General features: G+C 44.0%; 4 protein-coding genes across 6 annotated transcripts in view; all 4 read left to right on the top strand.

Annotated features, from left to right (window-relative positions):
- LOC143706046 (F-box/LRR-repeat protein 12) overlaps positions 1-7807 on the top strand; it is a 7971-nt gene extending 164 nt beyond the window's left edge. The window contains exons 1-5 of one of the 3 annotated variants that reach the window (XM_077197590.1): positions 1-12; positions 334-409; positions 5584-5808; positions 6098-6525; positions 7510-7807. The exon at positions 1-12 is cut by the window's left edge and continues 131 nt beyond it. In XM_077197590.1, the coding sequence (XP_077053705.1) occupies positions 1-12; positions 334-409; positions 5584-5808; positions 6098-6525; positions 7510-7705 (937 nt within the window). In that variant the 3' untranslated portion in view covers positions 7706-7807. Of the gene's footprint in view, positions 57-333; positions 410-5583; positions 5809-6097; positions 6526-7509 lie in introns of all 3 variants that reach the window. The other 2 variants (XM_077197592.1, XM_077197591.1) reach the window with 2 other exon arrangements.
- Positions 1-17500, top strand: part of aurkb (aurora kinase B) — a 145144-nt gene that overhangs the window by 116819 nt on the left and 10825 nt on the right. The gene's annotated exons all lie outside the window — the stretch shown is intronic.
- Positions 8511-17373, top strand: tmem107 (transmembrane protein 107). The gene is made up of 7 exons (XM_077197602.1): positions 8511-8568; positions 9454-9528; positions 9768-9878; positions 10142-10209; positions 10485-10585; positions 11006-11102; positions 17140-17373. Exons 3-7 carry the CDS (start codon positions 9792-9794, stop codon positions 17192-17194), a joined length of 408 nt encoding a protein of 135 aa, XP_077053717.1. The 5' UTR covers positions 8511-8568; positions 9454-9528; positions 9768-9791; the 3' UTR covers positions 17195-17373.
- Positions 12064-15826, top strand: LOC143706050 (sterile alpha motif domain-containing protein 3-like). Its single transcript, XM_077197601.1, has 6 exons — positions 12064-12207; positions 13211-13301; positions 13624-13821; positions 13927-14089; positions 14327-14403; positions 15361-15826. Exons 3-6 carry the CDS (start codon positions 13672-13674, stop codon positions 15667-15669), a joined length of 699 nt encoding a protein of 232 aa, XP_077053716.1. The 5' UTR covers positions 12064-12207; positions 13211-13301; positions 13624-13671; the 3' UTR covers positions 15670-15826.

Genomic DNA, 17500 nt, shown 5'->3' with positions numbered 1-17500 from the left:
GCGCAACTCCAGGTACAATATCGCGTCATGTCATACAATAACTGTGTTAGTTACACGTGAGTGCAATTCGGTCGGTGACTGTTTTGTTTTGTTTTTATCGCATATAATGTTTTCTAGAATTAATATAATGTAATGATGATCATGTAGAAACATCAGTTAGCGCTGATTCACTGTAACAACTGTGAGAGATCTGGCGTTTCAGTCACATAATAGACGGCGAACAGACACCGGAAGTCATCAAACACAAACAAAACAAAAGCGTGTGATGTTTTCATATGTGTGTGTGTGTGTGTGTGTGTGTGTGTGTGTGTGTGTGTGTGTGTGTGTGTGTAGAGTGTGTAGGCGCTGGAAACAGCTGGTGAAGGACCAGAGACTGTGGAGAGCTGTCGATCTGTCCTCATGGAAGAGAGTGAGAGATTCTACATCTTTATTGTCTTTATGTTTATGTGTTGTACTTTACTGTACTTTACTGTACTTTACTGTACTTTAGTTCAGGAGTTTCAGACTGAAATGGACCAGGGAAAAGTCTACAGGAAAACTACATTTATAAACAATAATATTTAAATTAATAAATAAATTGGATTAACATAAATATATGAATAAGAATCACACACAAAACTAACTCTCTCTCTCACACACACACACACACACGGACACACACACACACACACACACACAAACAAACACTCTCTTTCTCTTTCACAGACACACACTCTCTCTCTCTGTCACACACACACACACACACACTCTCTCTCTCTCTCTCTCTCTCTCTCTCTCTCTGTTACACACACTTCTTCACACACACACACTCTCTCTGTCTCTCTCTCTCTCTGTCACACACACTTCTTCACACACACACACTCTCTCTGTCTCTCTCTCTCTGTCACACACACTCTCTCTCATTTACTAGATGAGTAAAATGCCATAAGATATTGTCTCTTGTTTTCTGGAGTAATAAATAAAAATGATCTGCCAATGAGGTTAGAGAAATAATGTTAATTCAAACAGAAACAAGATTATTTTTCTCACCCCACTGGCCGATCATTTTGATGGTTTCCCCAGAAAACAAGACATAATATCGTATAGCCTTGTATTACTTTAGTAAATGCATCTTGATTTAACAAAAATACTGAGTGAGAAAACTAGCTTATCTAGCGATTCACTTCACCTGAAACTCTCCACACTTACACCACTGAAGTGAAGAACTCAGCCCGTGTGTGTGTGTGTGTGCGCGTGTGTGTGTGTGTGTGCGTGCGTGCGTGTCTGTGCGTGCGTGCGTGCGTGTGTGTGTGTGTCGGTGTGTGTGTGTGTGTATGTGCGTGTGTGTGTGTGTGTGTTGCAGGTGACGTCTCGAGTGCTGTGGGTTCTGCTGACGTGTGTGTGTGTGTGTGTGTGTGTTGCAGGTGACGTCTCGAGTGCTGTGGGTTCTGCTGACGTGTGTGTGTGTGTGTGTGTGTGTGTGTGTTGCAGGTGATGTCACGAGTGCTGTGGGTTCTGCTGACGTGTGTGTGTGTGTGTTGCAGGTGATGTCACGAGTGCTGTGGGTTCTGCTGACGTGTGTGTGTGTGTGTGTTGCAGGTGACGTCTCGAGTGCTGTGGGTTCTGCTGACGTGTGTTTGTGTGTGTGTGTGTGTTGCAGGTGACGTCTCGAGTGCTGTGGGTTCTGCTGACGTGTGTGTGTGTGTGTGTGTGTGTGTGTGTGTGTGTGTTGCAGGTGATGTTACGAGTGCTGTGGGTTCTGCTGACGTGTGTGTGTGTGTGTGTGTGTGTGTGTGTGTGTGTGTTGCAGGTGATGTTACGAGTGCTGTGGGTTCTGCTGACGTGTGTGTGTGTGTGTGTTGCAGGTGACGTCTCGAGTGCTGTGGGTTCTGCTGACGTGTGTGTGTGTGTGTGTTGCAGGTGACGTCTCGAGTGCTGTGGGTTCTGCTGACGTGTGTGTGTGTGTGTGTGTGTTGCAGGTGACGTCTCGAGTGCTGTGGGTTCTGCTGACGTGTGTGTGTGTGTGTGTGTGTTGCAGGTGACGTCTCGAGTGCTGTGGGTTCTGCTGACGTGTGTGTGTGTGTGTGTGTGTTGCAGGTGACGTCTCGAGTGCTGTGGGTTCTGCTGACGTGTGTGTGTGTGTGTGTTGCAGGTGACGTCTCGAGTGCTGTGGGTTCTGCTGACGTGTGTGTGTGTGTGTTGCAGGTGACGTCTCGAGTGCTGTGGGTTCTGCTGACGTGTGTGTGTGTGTGTGTGTGTTGCAGGTGACGTCTCGAGTGCTGTGGGTTCTGCTGACGTGTGTGTGTGTGTGTGTGTTGCAGGTGACGTCTCGAGTGCTGTGGGTTCTGCTGACGTGTGTGTGTGTGTGTGTGTGTGTGTGTTGCAGGTGACGTCTCGAGTGAAGTGGGTTCTGCCGACGTGTGTGTGTGTGTGTTGCAGGTGACGTCTCGAGTGCTGTGGGTTCTGCTGACGTGTGTGTGTGTGTGTGTGTGTGTGTGTGTGTTGCAGGTGACGTCTCGAGTGAAGTGGGTTCTGCCGACGTGTGTGTGTGTGTGTTGCAGGTGACGTCTCGAGTGCTGTGGGTTCTGCTGACGTGTGTGTGTGTGTGTGTGTGTGTTGCAGGTGACGTCTCGAGTGCTGTGGGTTCTGCTGACGTGTGTGTGTGTGTGTGTGTTGCAGGTGACGTCTCGAGTGCTGTGGGTTCTGCTGACGTGTGTGTGTGTGTGTGTGTGTGTGTGTGTTGCAGGTGACGTCTCGAGTGCTGTGTGTTCTGCTGACGTGTGTGTGTGTGTGTTGCAGGTGACGTCTCGAGTGCTGTGGGTTCTGCTGACGTGTGTGTGTGTGTGTGTGTGTTGCAGGTGACGTCTCGAGTGCTGTGGGTTCTGCTGACGTGTGTGTGTGTGTGTGTTGCAGGTGACGTCTCGAGTGCTGTGGGTTCTGCTGACGTGTGTGTGTGTGTGTGTGTGTGTGTTGCAGGTGACGTCTCGAGTGCTGTGGGTTCTGCTGACGTGTGTGTGTGTGTGTGTGTGTTGCAGGTGATGTCACGAGTGCTGTGGGTTCTGCTGACGTGTGTGTGTGTGTGTTGCAGGTGATGTCACGAGTGCTGTGGGTTCTGCTGACGTGTGTGTGTGTGTGTGTTGCAGGTGACGTCTCGAGTGCTGTGGGTTCTGCTGACGTGTGTGTGTGTGTGTGTGTGTGTGTTGCAGGTGATGTCACGAGTGCTGTGGGTTCTGCTGACGTGTGTGTGTGTGTGTGTTGCAGGTGATGTCACGAGTGCTGTGGGTTCTGCTGACGTGTGTGTGTGTGTGTGTGTGTTGCAGGTGACGTCTCGAGTGCTGTGGGTTCTGCTGACGTGTGTGTGTGTGTGTGTGTGTGTGTTGCAGGTGATGTCACGAGTGCTGTGGGTTCTGCTGACGTGTGTGTGTGTGTGTGTTGCAGGTGACGTCTCGAGTGCTGTGGGTTCTGCTGACGTGTGTGTGTGTTGCAGGTGATGTCACGAGTGCTGTGGGTTCTGCTGACGTGTGTGTGTGTGTGTGTGTGTGTGTGTGTTGCAGGTGACGTCTCGAGTGCTGTGGGTTCTGCTGACGTGTGTGTGTGTGTTGCAGGTGACGTCTCGAGTGCTGTGGGTTCTGCTGACGTGTGTGTGTGTGTGTGTGTGTGTGTGTTGCAGGTGACGTCTCGAGTGCTGTGGGTTCTGCTGACGTGTGTGTGTGTGTGTGTGTGTGTGTGTTGCAGGTGACGTCTCGAGTGCTGTGGGTTCTGCTGACGTGTGTGTGTGTGTGTGTGTGTTGCAGGTGATGTCACGAGTGCTGTGGGTTCTGCTGACGTGTGTGTGTGTTGCAGGTGATGTCACGAGTGCTGTGGGTTCTGCTGACGTGTGTGTGTGTGTGTGTGTTGCAGGTGACGTCTCGAGTGCTGTGGGTTCTGCTGACGTGTGTGTGTGTGTGTGTGTTGCAGGTGACGTCTCGAGTGCTGTGGGTTCTGCTGACGTGTGTGTGTGTGTGTGTGTGTGTGTGTGTTGCAGGTGACGTCTCGAGTGCTGTGGGTTCTGCTGACGTGTGTGTGTGTGTGTGTGTGTGTGTGTGTGTGTTGCAGGTGACGTCTCGAGTGCTGTGGGTTCTGCTGACGTGTGTTTGTGTGTGTGTGTATGTTGCAGGTGACGTCTCGAGTGCTGTGGGTTCTGCTGACGTGTGTGTGTGTTGCAGGTGATGTCACGAGTGCTGTGGGTTCTGCTGACGTGTGTGTGTGTGTGTGTGTGTGTGTGTGTGTGTTGCAGGTGACGTCTCGAGTGCTGTGGGTTCTGCTGACGTGTGTGTGTGTGTTGCAGGTGACGTCTCGAGTGCTGTGGGTTCTGCTGACGTGTGTGTGTGTGTGTGTGTGTGTGTGTGTTGCAGGTGACGTCTCGAGTGCTGTGGGTTCTGCTGACGTGTGTGTGTGTGTATGTTGCAGGTGACGTCTCGAGTGCTGTGGGTTCTGCTGACGTGTGTGTGTGTGTGTGTTGCAGGTGACGTCTCGAGTGCTGTGGGTTCTGCTGACGTGTGTGTGTGTGTGTGTGTGTGTGTGTGTTGCAGGTGACGTCTCGAGTGCTGTGGGTTCTGCTGACGTGTGTGTGTGTGTGTGTTGCAGGTGACGTCTCGAGTGCTGTGGGTTCTGCTGACGTGTGTGTGTGTGTGTGTGTGTGTGTTGCAGGTGACGTCTCGAGTGCTGTGGGTTCTGCTGACGTGTGTGTGTGTGTGTTGCAGGTGATGTCACGAGTGCTGTGGGTTCTGCTGACGTGTGTGTGTGTGTGTTGCAGGTGATGTCACGAGTGCTGTGGGTTCTGCTGACGTGTGTGTGTGTGTGTGTGTTGCAGGTGATGTCACGAGTGCTGTGGGTTCTGCTGACGTGTGTGTGTGTGTGTGTTGCAGGTGATGTCACGAGTGCTGTGGGTTCTGCTGACGTGTGTGTGTGTGTGTGTGTTGCAGGTGACGTCTCGAGTGCTGTGGGTTCTGCTGACGTGTGTGTGTGTGTGTGTGTGTGTGTGTTGCAGGTGACGTCTCGAGTGCTGTGGGTTCTGCTGACGTGTGTGTGTGTGTGTGTTGGAGGTGATGTCTCGAGTGCTGTGGGTTCTGCTGACGTGTGTGTGTGTGTGTGTTGGAGGTGATGTCTCGAGTGCTGTGGGTTCTGCTGACGTGTGTGTGTGTGTGTGTGTGTGTGTGTTGCAGGTGACGTCTCGAGTGCTGTTGGTTCTGCTGACGTGTGTGTGTGTGTGTGTGTTGCAGGTGACGTCTCGAGTGCTGTGGGTTCTGCTGACGTGTGTGTGTGTGTGTGTTGCAGGTGACGTCTCGAGTGCTGTGGGTTCTGCTGACGTGTGTGTGTGTGTGTGTGTGTGTGTGTGTGTGTGTGTGTGTGTGTGTGTGTGTGTGTGTGTGTGTGTGTGTGTGTGTTGCAGGTGACGTCTCGAGTGCTGTGGGTTCTGCTGACGTGTGTGTGTGTGTGTGTTGCAGGTGACGTCTCGAGTGCTGTGGGTTCTGCTGACGTGTGTGTGTGTGTGTGTTGCAGGTGACGTCTCGAGTGCTGTGGGTTCTGCTGACGTGTGTGTGTGTGTGTGTGTGTGTGTTGCAGGTGACGTCTCGAGTGCTGTGGGTTCTGCTGCGTCAGTATCTGGGTCACGGGCTGCGTCTCCTGCGTCTGCGCGGGCTGCTTCTGTCTGCGCGCGCCGGCGTGTTCCTCAGCGAGTCGTGGCTGCGTGCGCTGCGCTCCAAGTGTCCTCGTCTGCGCAGACTCTGCCTGATACACACAGATCTGCGCGGGTTACCCAGCGTCCGGCTGCTGCCGCTCTCACTGCAGGTCTCTCAACACACTGTCATTCTGTAGATTTACAAATCATGCTTTTCCCTTTTGTTGTTTAATTCACGGGATCAGACACCAGTTATTTTGCATAGAGATCTCGGATATGTGACTCTGGATCACAAAACTAGTCACGAGTCGCACGGGTATATGTGTGGCAATAGCCAACAATACATTATATGGGTCAAAATGATCGATTTGGCTTTTATGCCAAAAATCAGTAGGATGTTAAGTAAAGATCATGTTCCATGAAGATATTTGGCGATAAGCTGAGAGACTTGTGTTGCAGGTGCTGGAGCTGCACTTCTGTGAAGTCCCGGCCGGCTTCTTCAGCGAGGGCGACGGCGTGGAGACGCTGGTTCTGGACAGCGTGCCGTCGTTCTCGGATCAGCACCTGCGCAGTCTGAGCGCGTGGCGAGGCTTGACCCGCCTGGAGCTGCGCGACCTGATCCGCGTGACCGTCGCGGGTCTGAAGAGCTGCGTGCCGCCCGGCTCACACACACTCGCGCGCCTCACACACCTGGAGCTGGAGACAGGCAGCCGGACCCAGATGGTGGCGCTGGGCCTGGGCGAGGGCTGGCCGGGCCTCGAGCGACTCAGTCTGGGCGGGAAGGAGGTCGGGCCGGGTCTGCTGTCTCTCGGCCGTCTGCAGGATCTGCGCTCGCTGCGGCTGCGCACATGCAGACTCACACAGATGATGGTGCTCAGGAGCTGCAGGTGCAGTCACACACACACTCACTTACACACACACACACACACACACGCACACACTCACTTACTCACACACACACTCACTCACACACACACTCACTTACTCACACACACACACACACTCACTCACTCACTCACTCACACACACACACACACACACACACACTCACTCACTCACTCACAAACACACACTCACTCACTCACACACACACACACACTCACTCACACACACGCACACACTCTCACACTACAATCCAATCCAATCCTGCATACAGTAAACCCAATTATATATTGGCCAGACAGTATTATCATCATCTAGGCTGGTGATTGGTTGGCTTGGGGTCGCATATATAATGTTTGATAATTTTTTTCACTAGTGTGTGCAGGACACTAGAGTTCATTTATGTGAGGAGAGCAAAATAAAGTAAACTGTGACATATTACATTATAAGTGCTTAAAGTGCTTGAATTTGGCATTTTGAAATTTAAGTCCTTCGAAAACCCTTGAAAACAGATATATATATGAAAAGGTACTTGAAAAGTGCTTGAACTATTGAATTAATTTTTATTGATAAAACAATCTTTTCACACAAAATCAACACTGCAGCCCGTCTGATGCAGATATAGATGCATTTCGCACGGCTATGAGTGTGATATCGCTGATAAATATCCAAGTATATGAAACAGCTTTCAATTAGGATAAGGAAAGTGATATCTTTGTCATAGTATCCTTTCAATGGTTAAAGTTACCAGTCATTGTTTGTGTTGCACTTTATTTGTACCATTTCGTTTTATTTTTGTTGATCTATTTACCTTTTCTCGAATTTTAAAGGTAGTTAAGATATTGTTTGATAAGTGATATCTCTGATTGTAGTCCTTGAAAACCCAACATTTTGTGTGTGTGTGTGTGTGTGTGTGTGTGTGTGTGTGTGTGTGTGTGTGTGTGTGTGTGTGTGTGTGTGTGTGTGTGTGTGTGTGTGTGACCGCGCAGGTGTTTGACGCGTCTGCGACTGCTGGAGTTCGTCGAGGTGGAGTTTGTGGAGGACGAGGTGCGATCCGACGACACCGACCGACCGCCGGCGAGCGACGACGACCCCGCGCCGAGCCTCAGACGCGCGCTGCGCTCCATGCTCCCCGCGTGCGTCACACACTTCACGCGCTGCACGCGCTCCGTCAACAAAGACTGACGCTTCCATGAGGACAGACTGGAAACACACACACACTCGTCGTCACAAACCTGTTTAGAAATGATTTTTACTGTAAAATAAAGTGCTTCTGAATACAGAGAATGCTTACGTTTCTTTTGCACTGATTAGATTAAGTCTCCTTTATTTATACAGCGCTTTTTACAGTACAGAGTGTTTCAAAGCAGCTTTACAGAGATATCAGGAAAATAATGCAACAAAGTTTGTTTCCAGAAGAAAATAGCGTCACAGTCCAGCTTAAGTAAGTTCAGTGATCTAAAGTTGTAAAAAAGTTATTAATTTAGTTAATTTATATATATATAAAACGAAAACCTGATGTCATCGTCAAGCTCAGCTCAGGTCTCATAATGGTGTCAATGCAACAGATCAATAATATTGTTAAAAATATAAACTATAAATGTCTGTATAGTCCTAAATATAGATATTATACAGTTCAGTGGGGCTGTGTATTCCCTAGTTGCTTTTACGTTGAGTATTTAATTCATAATTACTTACTTTTATTAGGTTTTGTATTTGGATATATATATATATATTATTTTATTTATTCATTTAGCTGACGCTTTTATCCAAAGCGACTGACAATTGCTATATATGTCAGAGGTCGCGCGCCTGCATCTGGGGTTAAGTGTCTTGCTCAGGGACACATTGGTGTCTCACATCATGATGATGGATGATTTATACATTGTACCCCAAAATATTGCTCTGTATTTTCCATATTTCCTGTGGCGGTCATTTTAGATTTGATCACAGCTGTAACTATTTTATAAGATAATTTAGTCATGATTTGTTTGTGTTCATGGAGCAAGTGCCACGAAAGTCACCAAGTTTCGTACCATTCTGATAACGTAGAAACATTAAAAAGTTTGTAAAAGTGTAAATATTTAAAGAAGCTATTTAAATTATGTTACGTTATTGGAAATCGAATGAGAAGTACAAATATAACTATTTTTGTAATGGTAGGCCATTCGCCACCAAAAGTTGATTTGCTGCTGGCGGCCATGTTTTTTTAAAGGATCCTAGTCATATTAGAGGATATGTTAGGAAATTCACCAAAGAAAATGCACACCAATTTTCAACTTCAGATCTTATGGTTTCAGAGTTATAATGGGGTTTTAGTTGTAACGCCCCCTATTGGTGGAATTGTGTGAAACTTGGTGTGTGTCCTAACAACTTCCTGTTGTGTTTGTGCTATAGGTCAACTCGTAAAAAATACAAAATTCCTTACGCAATTAATTAACTTAACTTTGCAATGCTTTGACGAATCAGAGTTCTTTTGGTAGCTTTTTTCCAGAGCTGTCCCAAGATTCTGTGTGTCTAAGTTACTTTGGTGAACATCAGACCAAACGCCTTGGGGAATTCAAGAAAATAGTTTTTTGGGGAAATTCAAAATGGCGGGAACATTTTATAGGCGGAAATGAAATCGCAGACATACAACTGTTCAAGGGTTTGATTCCCTTAGGATTCAAAAATTATGATCCGAAATGTGAATTGGTTTATCATACCGCCAGTGTGTGTGTGTGTGTGTGTGTGTGTGTGTGTGTGTGTGTGTGTCTGAGTATTTGGTGCAAAATTTTGGAGTCTCTGTGATTCACGGTTTCTGACGCCCATTCATTTTTAAGGCAGAAAAATAAGGAGGAAAGTTAGTACAAACACAATAGGGTTGCAGCACCATCAGTGTGTGTGTGTGTGTGTGTGTGTGTGTGTGTGTGTGTGTTACTCCTCGCCGGCAGGTGGCGATATGAGCTCAGCGTGGCGTTCAGACCGTTGCTGTAGTAACGCGGACGTGCGCGTCTGTAGCTGAACATGTGAGTGTAAATAAATCTCTTTTCACTTAAGTTTATCTTCACTAATAAAGTATAAGGGTAATTTAAATAACTGCAACACACATTTATAAGGTTTTGAACAGATTTAGAGCGAGACGGCGACTAGTGGAGAAAGTAGTGTACTGGACTGTATGTTATTGTGTGTGAGAGTTATGGATGTGTTGTTGTTCATACTGTATGTGTGTTTATCTGTATGTGTGTTTGTGTTGTTCATACTGTAGGTGTGTGTATGTGAAGGCATCGGGATGTCTGTGGTGAAGAGTCTCGTTCCTGCGCGCTTCCTCACTCTCACCGCACACCTGGTCATCATCATCACCATCTTCTGGTCTCGCGTGAGGACACACACACACACACACACACACACACACACACACACACACACACACACACACACACACACACACACACACACACACACACACACACACACACACACACACACACACACACACACACAAAAACAATAAAACTCATACACACATCTTCTGCTTAGGGAGTTAAATGACAGAACTCAGACAGTGTCTGTCTGTGTGTGTGTGTGTGTGTGTGTGTGTGTGTGTGTGTGTGTGTGTGTGTGTGTGTGTGTGTTTTACAGGAGAATAACATCCAGTCATGTCTGCCACTGGATTTCACTGAAGAACAGTTCAGAACAGAAGATACACGGTAAAACACAGCAGTTCAGTTCAGAATCGCATTTATATTGGTCAGCTCATATGAATAAAGGAAAAAAAATAGCATAAACAAAAGCATAAGATACAAGAAAAGTATAGAAAAATGAAGACTGGAATATAAATACAACACAATGTAGAAAATAGAAGTATATATATATATATATATAATGGCAAACAGCTGCTGTTTTTTGCAGGATGTAAGCGTTCAGTCGACCTCTGATGTTGCTCGCGTGTGTGTGTGTGTGTGTGTGTGTGTGTGTGTGTCAGGCTGGTGGTGGCTCTGTCGGTGACTCTGGCTCTGTTCCTCATTGAGCTGGCTGGATTTCTGTCGGGAGTCTCCATGTTCAACAGTAATCAGGCGTTTCTGTGTATCCTTACATCAGTCCAACACCTCGAGCAACAAACGCTTTACTGAACAATTCATTTCTGCTCTGAATGTCTCTGATTGGCTGAGGTGTTTCTCTGAATGTCTCTGATTGGCTGAGGTGTTTCTCTGAATGTCTCTGATTGGCTGATGTGTTTCTCTGAATGTCTCTGATTGGCTGATGTGTTTCTCTGAATGTCTCTGATTGGCTGAGGTGTTTCTCTGAATGTCTCTGATTGGCTGAGGTGTTTCTCTGAATGTCTCTGATTGGCTGATGTGTTTCTCTGAATGTCTCTGATTGGCTGATGTGTTTCTCTGAATGTCTCTGATTGGCTGAGGTGTTTCTCTGAATGTCTATGATTGGCTGAGGTGTTTCTCTGAATGTCTCTGATTGGCTGAAGTATTTTCCTGAACGTCGGCTCAGCTCTGGTTTCTCACTCCAGCGCTTGCGTCAGTTTGTCCTTCTTTGTGTTCCAGCAATGGCCCTGCTGGACGTACTGGATCATATTCAGCCTCTGCAGGTCCGTCTTCTCCATACACATTTTTATTCATTAGTATTAAAGTGCCCTATTATGCTTTCAGATATTCCCTTTCATGCAGTGTGTTATGCAGCGTTTGCTTTCTGACCAATCAGAGCAGAGCAGCTCTCAGAGAGGCGGGGCTTAGAGAGACTGAATCTTTATGGAAGCGTTTCAGACACTGAGAGAAAGAGCTGAAGCTGCAGTGGAGATTATGAGGAGAATAAAGTGTTTCTGATCTTGGATGAATGTGAACCTGTTGTATGAGAAAACAAAACAACATTACACTCTAAAAACAAATGGTTCTTCAGCGGTTCTTCAGGGGTTCTTTGCGGTGGTTATGGTGCTATATAGCACCACTACCATTTAAAGAACCTGTTAAGCCCTGTTTGGTTCTTCAGCGGTTCTTCAGCGGTTCTCTGGGGTGGTTAAGGTGCTATATGGCACCACTGCCATACAAATAACTCGTTAAGCCCCTACAATTCTTTAAAGGTTCTCTCTCTCTTAGTGGCTTAGTTTAGTTGGTGATAGGATTAGAAAAACGACATTAAAATACTGTAAATTTTCCTGAACACAAGCACATAGCCTATATTCCAAGGCCCCCACACAAGACTTTTTGAAAAAATAAAAAAGAATTATGTAGAAGTGAAGTCATAGGCTATGTCACAAACTTCAATAAAAAGCTATATTCATATATTAATTGCTTTTTGTTGTTGTGTAGGTAGGCCTAGTAAAATAATTAGCCTAAAATGAGTGAGGAGAGAAGTTATGTTTAAAAACGTGTTTCAATTTCTACTTAGCCTACAAAATATGTAAAATATGTATATATATATATATATATATATATATATATATATATATATATATATATATATATATATATATATATTCAAACATATAAACCTACGCGCCGAGTAGTGTGCACCATAGACATCATATGATGTCTATGGTGTGCACTGTGCAGGTCAGGTGCACGTGAGCGAGCGCGAGCGCGAGCGCCGCATTCCTCAAAGAAAACTCTAGAAAAACTGTCGTTGGACTCACTCGACGTCAATCAAAACCGGGACGAACAGACTTCAAAAAGAGAAAGAAGAAGATATTTTTCGAGGTGAGTGTCATAGCCTATGGTCATAGCGCATACTGCGACAGAAATATACTATTAACGTTAAGTTACTTGTCATGGGAAACTTTTCATTTTATTTTGCAAATGTTTTACCGTGTTTTGTGACGTTAATGCTAGTTAACTGTTAGTGTCATGCTAATGTTAGCTGGCTGTGGAGCCTGACCAACCGTGTTGGCTAATAAAACGCTAACCATCCCATTGACGTAAGTTAAGTTTTAACCAAACATACTGAAACGCCTGGTCTAATCGACAAAGCTCGAGAAATACACAGAGAGGTGTAAGTTAACATTAAGGAGAAACGGTTAGGTTTATCTGTTGTTTCACAAACACTGAGGTGTGTAAAGTTAACTGGGGTCATTCTTTTCTTGACTTTCTCCAGATATAATGTTAACGTTATAACACTCCCGTTTAATATATTTTAAATCACTGATAGTGATGGTCTAAAGGCTTTTCCCCTAGTGGCGGGCTTTATAGCTAGCTGCATCGTTACCATGGATACTGTGTAGTCTTACCATTCACATGTAGTGTCTCGCCTGCTAGTGTGGAGTACACTTAAGGTAACGTAAATAGGGTATTATGAGATTAACAGCTAGATGTCACCACTAAACTTTCCTAGTTGATTACTTGCATTAAGACAATATTATTTTGTATTACAGGTTTTCTAAAATTTTATGTCCAAATATGCAAATGGTATTTTGTATCTAATCAAATATCCGCTAATTTGCATATTTTATTTTAAGAACCGAAAAACTGCATTAAGCCAGGTTGAAAATTATTATTTTATTTTGTTGACATATTAGACTAGAATGTTTTTACACAGGGAATTTCGGGTATCTCTCTTTACTTCATAAATCATAAAATACTGTCAACATGCACAAAATAATTAAATAATGAATGTTTGTCGTCACTGGGCTGCTGCATATAGGTCTATAGGCTTACATTCATCCTAGTGTTGTAATTTGTTTTGTTATTTTCTCTCTTTCTTCAGGTTATGACAGACTTCACATGTTGGACTTCTGTCCAAGTTTGCCAATGGTTGAGAGATATTGACTTGGGGGAATTCTGTGAAACTTTTGTGGGTGAGCTTCATCAAGTATTCTGTGATCAATGTACCAGTGCCCTAACTGCCATGTAAGAACAGTCTCTTACAACAAATACCTCAAACACCTGCAGTATTTCCATGAGAGTGAGCCACATTGGTTAAATCGAACCTTGTTCCGACGAGTTGATTGGTCACTATAAATATGGTGGGATAACAACTAAGACTATCTTGTTTTTTTTGTAGTTATAAATGAGTCTATGCCGAATGACCATTAGGCCTTTTCTCCTCATAGTTTAAAAGTGACTGGTCCCAATGTTTTAGTTTATTGAGAGTTTGTAACAATTTAACTACCCCAATAGGTTGATGCAGGAGAAGATGAACGAAGCATCAGGGAACATCTGCGAGTAATGAAGGAGGAAACCGAGAAGTTTCGACCAAACATAGAGCTTCTCAAAGAAAGGATGGCGCTGATAAAATGCTACCGGAAAAATTTTGTGTCAAACCACAGCATGGAGGAGACGATCTCTGAGTTCCCATGTTTCAGACTGGCCAAAATGGTAAGTACAGTAGTGTTTTAATTGCCTCCTTAATTATGACTTATGACAAACGAGTTATGACTATATTTTAATGTCTCTTCTACTTTGCCTTCATCTTAACATAAGCTCCTTTGGGATCTGAGAGACCATACCAATGTTGATGTGGACCAACAAATTCTCTCTCAGCTCTCTGTAATGGCACCTCAAGTCCTTCAAGTTTCAAGGAGCCCCCTGAGGGAGAAGTTCAGGCGTGTGATTGACGACTGTGAAGATGGCAGACTGAAAAAAGGTAATTAAATCTGCACTGATTTTCAGTGTATCACTGACTGACACCCTATCTGCCTGAGATCATACATCCCTGCATGTATCTGTTTTGCTTAATAGTAATGACTAATTTCTAGTTAAGGGTAATTAAAGGTAGTACTAATTACTGTCTTAGTAATGCATTTTTAAAAAACAAAGAAAACCTATTAGATAAAAGCATCCACCATGTTATGTTAACCTAATTATGTTATTTTGTTTAAAGGCCTACAGTTGGAAGCAGCTATTCTGCTCTTGCCTGCACTGTTTAAGGAGGACCCGGGGTTGCTGTTTGAAGTTGAGGTGAGCCATGAACAGTTGACTACAGTGTGTGAAGCAAATCTAATCCAAGCACTACAGTACACTTATTGCTCATTTTGTTGTGCAAATCACTTCAATGCAAACATTAGTTTTTGTTTGCTGGTCTACACAAACTATGCTATCAAAGTGAAGAGAAAATTACATACATTTTCTCTTCCAAAAGTAAAATTTTCTGGCCAAAAGTATTTGAGCAGTTGTATAACAGGAGTTAAAATCAATTATAAAACTGATAGTTCAGGTCCTTGATTCTAATTAGCTGAGCTGCGTTCAAAGCCGTTGTAAATTACTCAACAAACATACACCTGTGACCGCATTACATTAAGGTACACTGTGTAGTTTAAGTATTTTATTAGCTAAAATTAATGTCTTTATTCATAAATATGTCCTCATTGGTGTAAAATTACCTCTGCCAATGATCTGACTTATCCTTGTAAGCGAAGAATTTCTTATCTTTATTTACATGGGGCGGTCAAGTCCACGGAGGCATCCATGACGTTCCGCCATCTTGAAAAACTATAATAGCAGAGGGACAAAAAGCACTAGCCTACCACAGCGCATTTTGGTTCAGAGCCAGCGTCACGTGACTGAAACCAGCAGAAGTGGAGGAGAGATCAGTGAGGCGCTGTCACTGCCCCGGCAAATTTGAGAAAGACTGCACTGTACTTCATAATGCAGAGTGAGGAGCTAGAGAGCACTATTCGTTTGAATGCAAAATACAATTTCACCGCTAAATGGGAGAAATTCCTACACAGTGTACCTTTTAATATTACTGCGCAACTGCTGTTTGTCACTGTCTTTGTTGCTTAGCAACCTTAGCTGTTCTAAATTCACAGTAGAACACGGCTTCAAGGGGCTTATTGTTTTATTTAACTATTTTCAAGGTTTGCCTTTCAAATAAGTATGAGAATATGGTTAATGCTATTATCCCCTCTCCCCCAGGGCCATGTTCAGACCTGCCCTCCTGACACCCCAACACCTAAAATGGTACTTAAAGGCTGCAGGGAGGGTCATCCCATGCAGTACGACCACATTGTCATCATGTTGGATGGCCAGTCAATTACAGAGGAGAGTGAGGACATCTCAATGGCACTGGGCTTTGTCCTTTGTGTATATTTTCTCTTTGGGATCCAGTATCCTAAAGGACTGAAAAAGACACTGACCTTTTTGGAGTGCGTTGTTTTAAAAATGAAGGATGCAGCCGGACTTCCTGTCACGATTAAAAGGGTGTACAACTCAATCTGTGCATAGACCGGAGTCTCTCTCTTTTTCTCTTTCTGGGCCTCTTCCAGTTCCAATTTCTATTTTATTTTTCAGAGTATACAACTCTGTTAGCCAGTGTTGTTAATGTTAAAAAGCATTGATTATATTTGCAACTGAAATAAATGAATTAAACTGTTTTAAAAAAGTGTAATGCATTTTGTTTCTCAGTAAGCTTTTGTACAGGATTTTGAATCTTTCAATCCACGATTTGGTAAGTAAAAGTGTAATTTAGAAGCATATTTTGACTCATCAATTGTAGTATCTGGCATGATAATGGCCCCTACTACCTCAAAAAAAAAGGGGAAAAAAAGGTTCTATATAGCACCATTTGACAAATGTGCTATAAAGCTTCTTAAGTGCCATACAGTACCAAAAGAGGTTCCAAATAACCACTGTCGAGCACCATTTTTATTGAAGTAATTGTAAACAAGATGCTTTATGGCACCTCTTATGGTTATATATGGCACCTCTTATGGTTCTATATGGCAACCTCTTAAGGTTCTATATGGCAACCTCTTATGGTTCTATATGGCAACCTCTTATGGTTCTATATGGCAACCTCTTATGGTTCTATATGGCACCTCTTATGGTTCTATATGGCAACCTCTTATGGTTCTATATGGCAACCTCTTATGGTTCTATATGGCAACCTCTTATGGTTCTATATGGCAACCTCTTATGGTTCTATATGGCAACCTCTTATGGTTCTATATGGCAACCTCTTATGGTTCTATATGGCAACCTCTTATGGTTCTATATGGCAACCTCTTATGGTTCTATATGGCAACCTCTTATGGTTCTATATGGCAACCTCTTATGGTTCTATATGGCAACCTCTTATGGTTCTATATAGCAACCTCTTATGGTTCTATATGGCACCTCTTATGGTTCTATATGGCAACCTCTTATGGTTCTATATGGCACCTCTTATGGTTCTATATGGCAACCTCTTATGGTTCTATATGGCAACCTCTTATGGTTCTATATGGCAACCTCTTATGGTTCTATATGGCACCTCTTATGGTTCTATATGGCAACCTCTTATGGTTCTATATGGCACCTCTTATGGTTCTATATGGCACCTCTTATGGTTCTATGTGGTACCTCTTATGGTTCTATATAGCACCATTTGACAAAGGTGCTGTATAGCACCTTTAAATATAGGTGCTATATGGCACTTAAAGTGGTTCCCCTATGATTACAAGCCAATGAACCAATCTTAGTGCTATTTAGCACCATTTTTGTTTAGAGTGTAGGAGCCTTTAATATCGTATTAAGGGGCATTTTATAAGCTTTCCTGTAGCTCAAATAGTTTTGACTAACAAGTGTCCAACAAATGCATGATTGTAAAATATAAATGCATTATTTCTGATTTTCTACACATACTTTGTATATTAAAATGGTAAATTGTATTGAAATGGACATTTCATAATTCGTCATTTGTTGTGTGTGTGACAGTGTGTTTCCAGTGCTCTTCGAGTTCTTTCTGCTCATTTCCTTGAAGTCAGTGTGAGATTCTTCAGGACATGAAGACCCTGCAAAAGTAAACACTCGATGAAGAGTTTGTCGGACGGATAGAGACGGTCTCGAGTTCTCTTCAGTGTTTAGGAGAACGAGAAATGGAGAGATTTGAAGCTGTTTCACTTTTCTGTGTGTTTTAGAAAGGAATTAAACATACATTTTCACAGTGAATTTGTGTGCATTGTTGTCTTTTATAGTTCTGAGGACTTAATATGCATTTTATACAAAGATTTATTGAAGCCTACTTCTGTAACATGGAAATCAGAATTGTTTCATAATCATAAAAGGTACAAATTGT

The sequence above is a fragment of the Siphateles boraxobius genome, unplaced genomic scaffold (assembly GCF_051911475.1).
Source record: "Siphateles boraxobius isolate OS27281-9 unplaced genomic scaffold, OSU_SipBor_1 40, whole genome shotgun sequence".
Lineage (NCBI taxonomy): Eukaryota > Metazoa > Chordata > Actinopteri > Cypriniformes > Leuciscidae > Siphateles > Siphateles boraxobius.
This window is presented reverse-complemented; position numbering and strand designations above follow the sequence as displayed.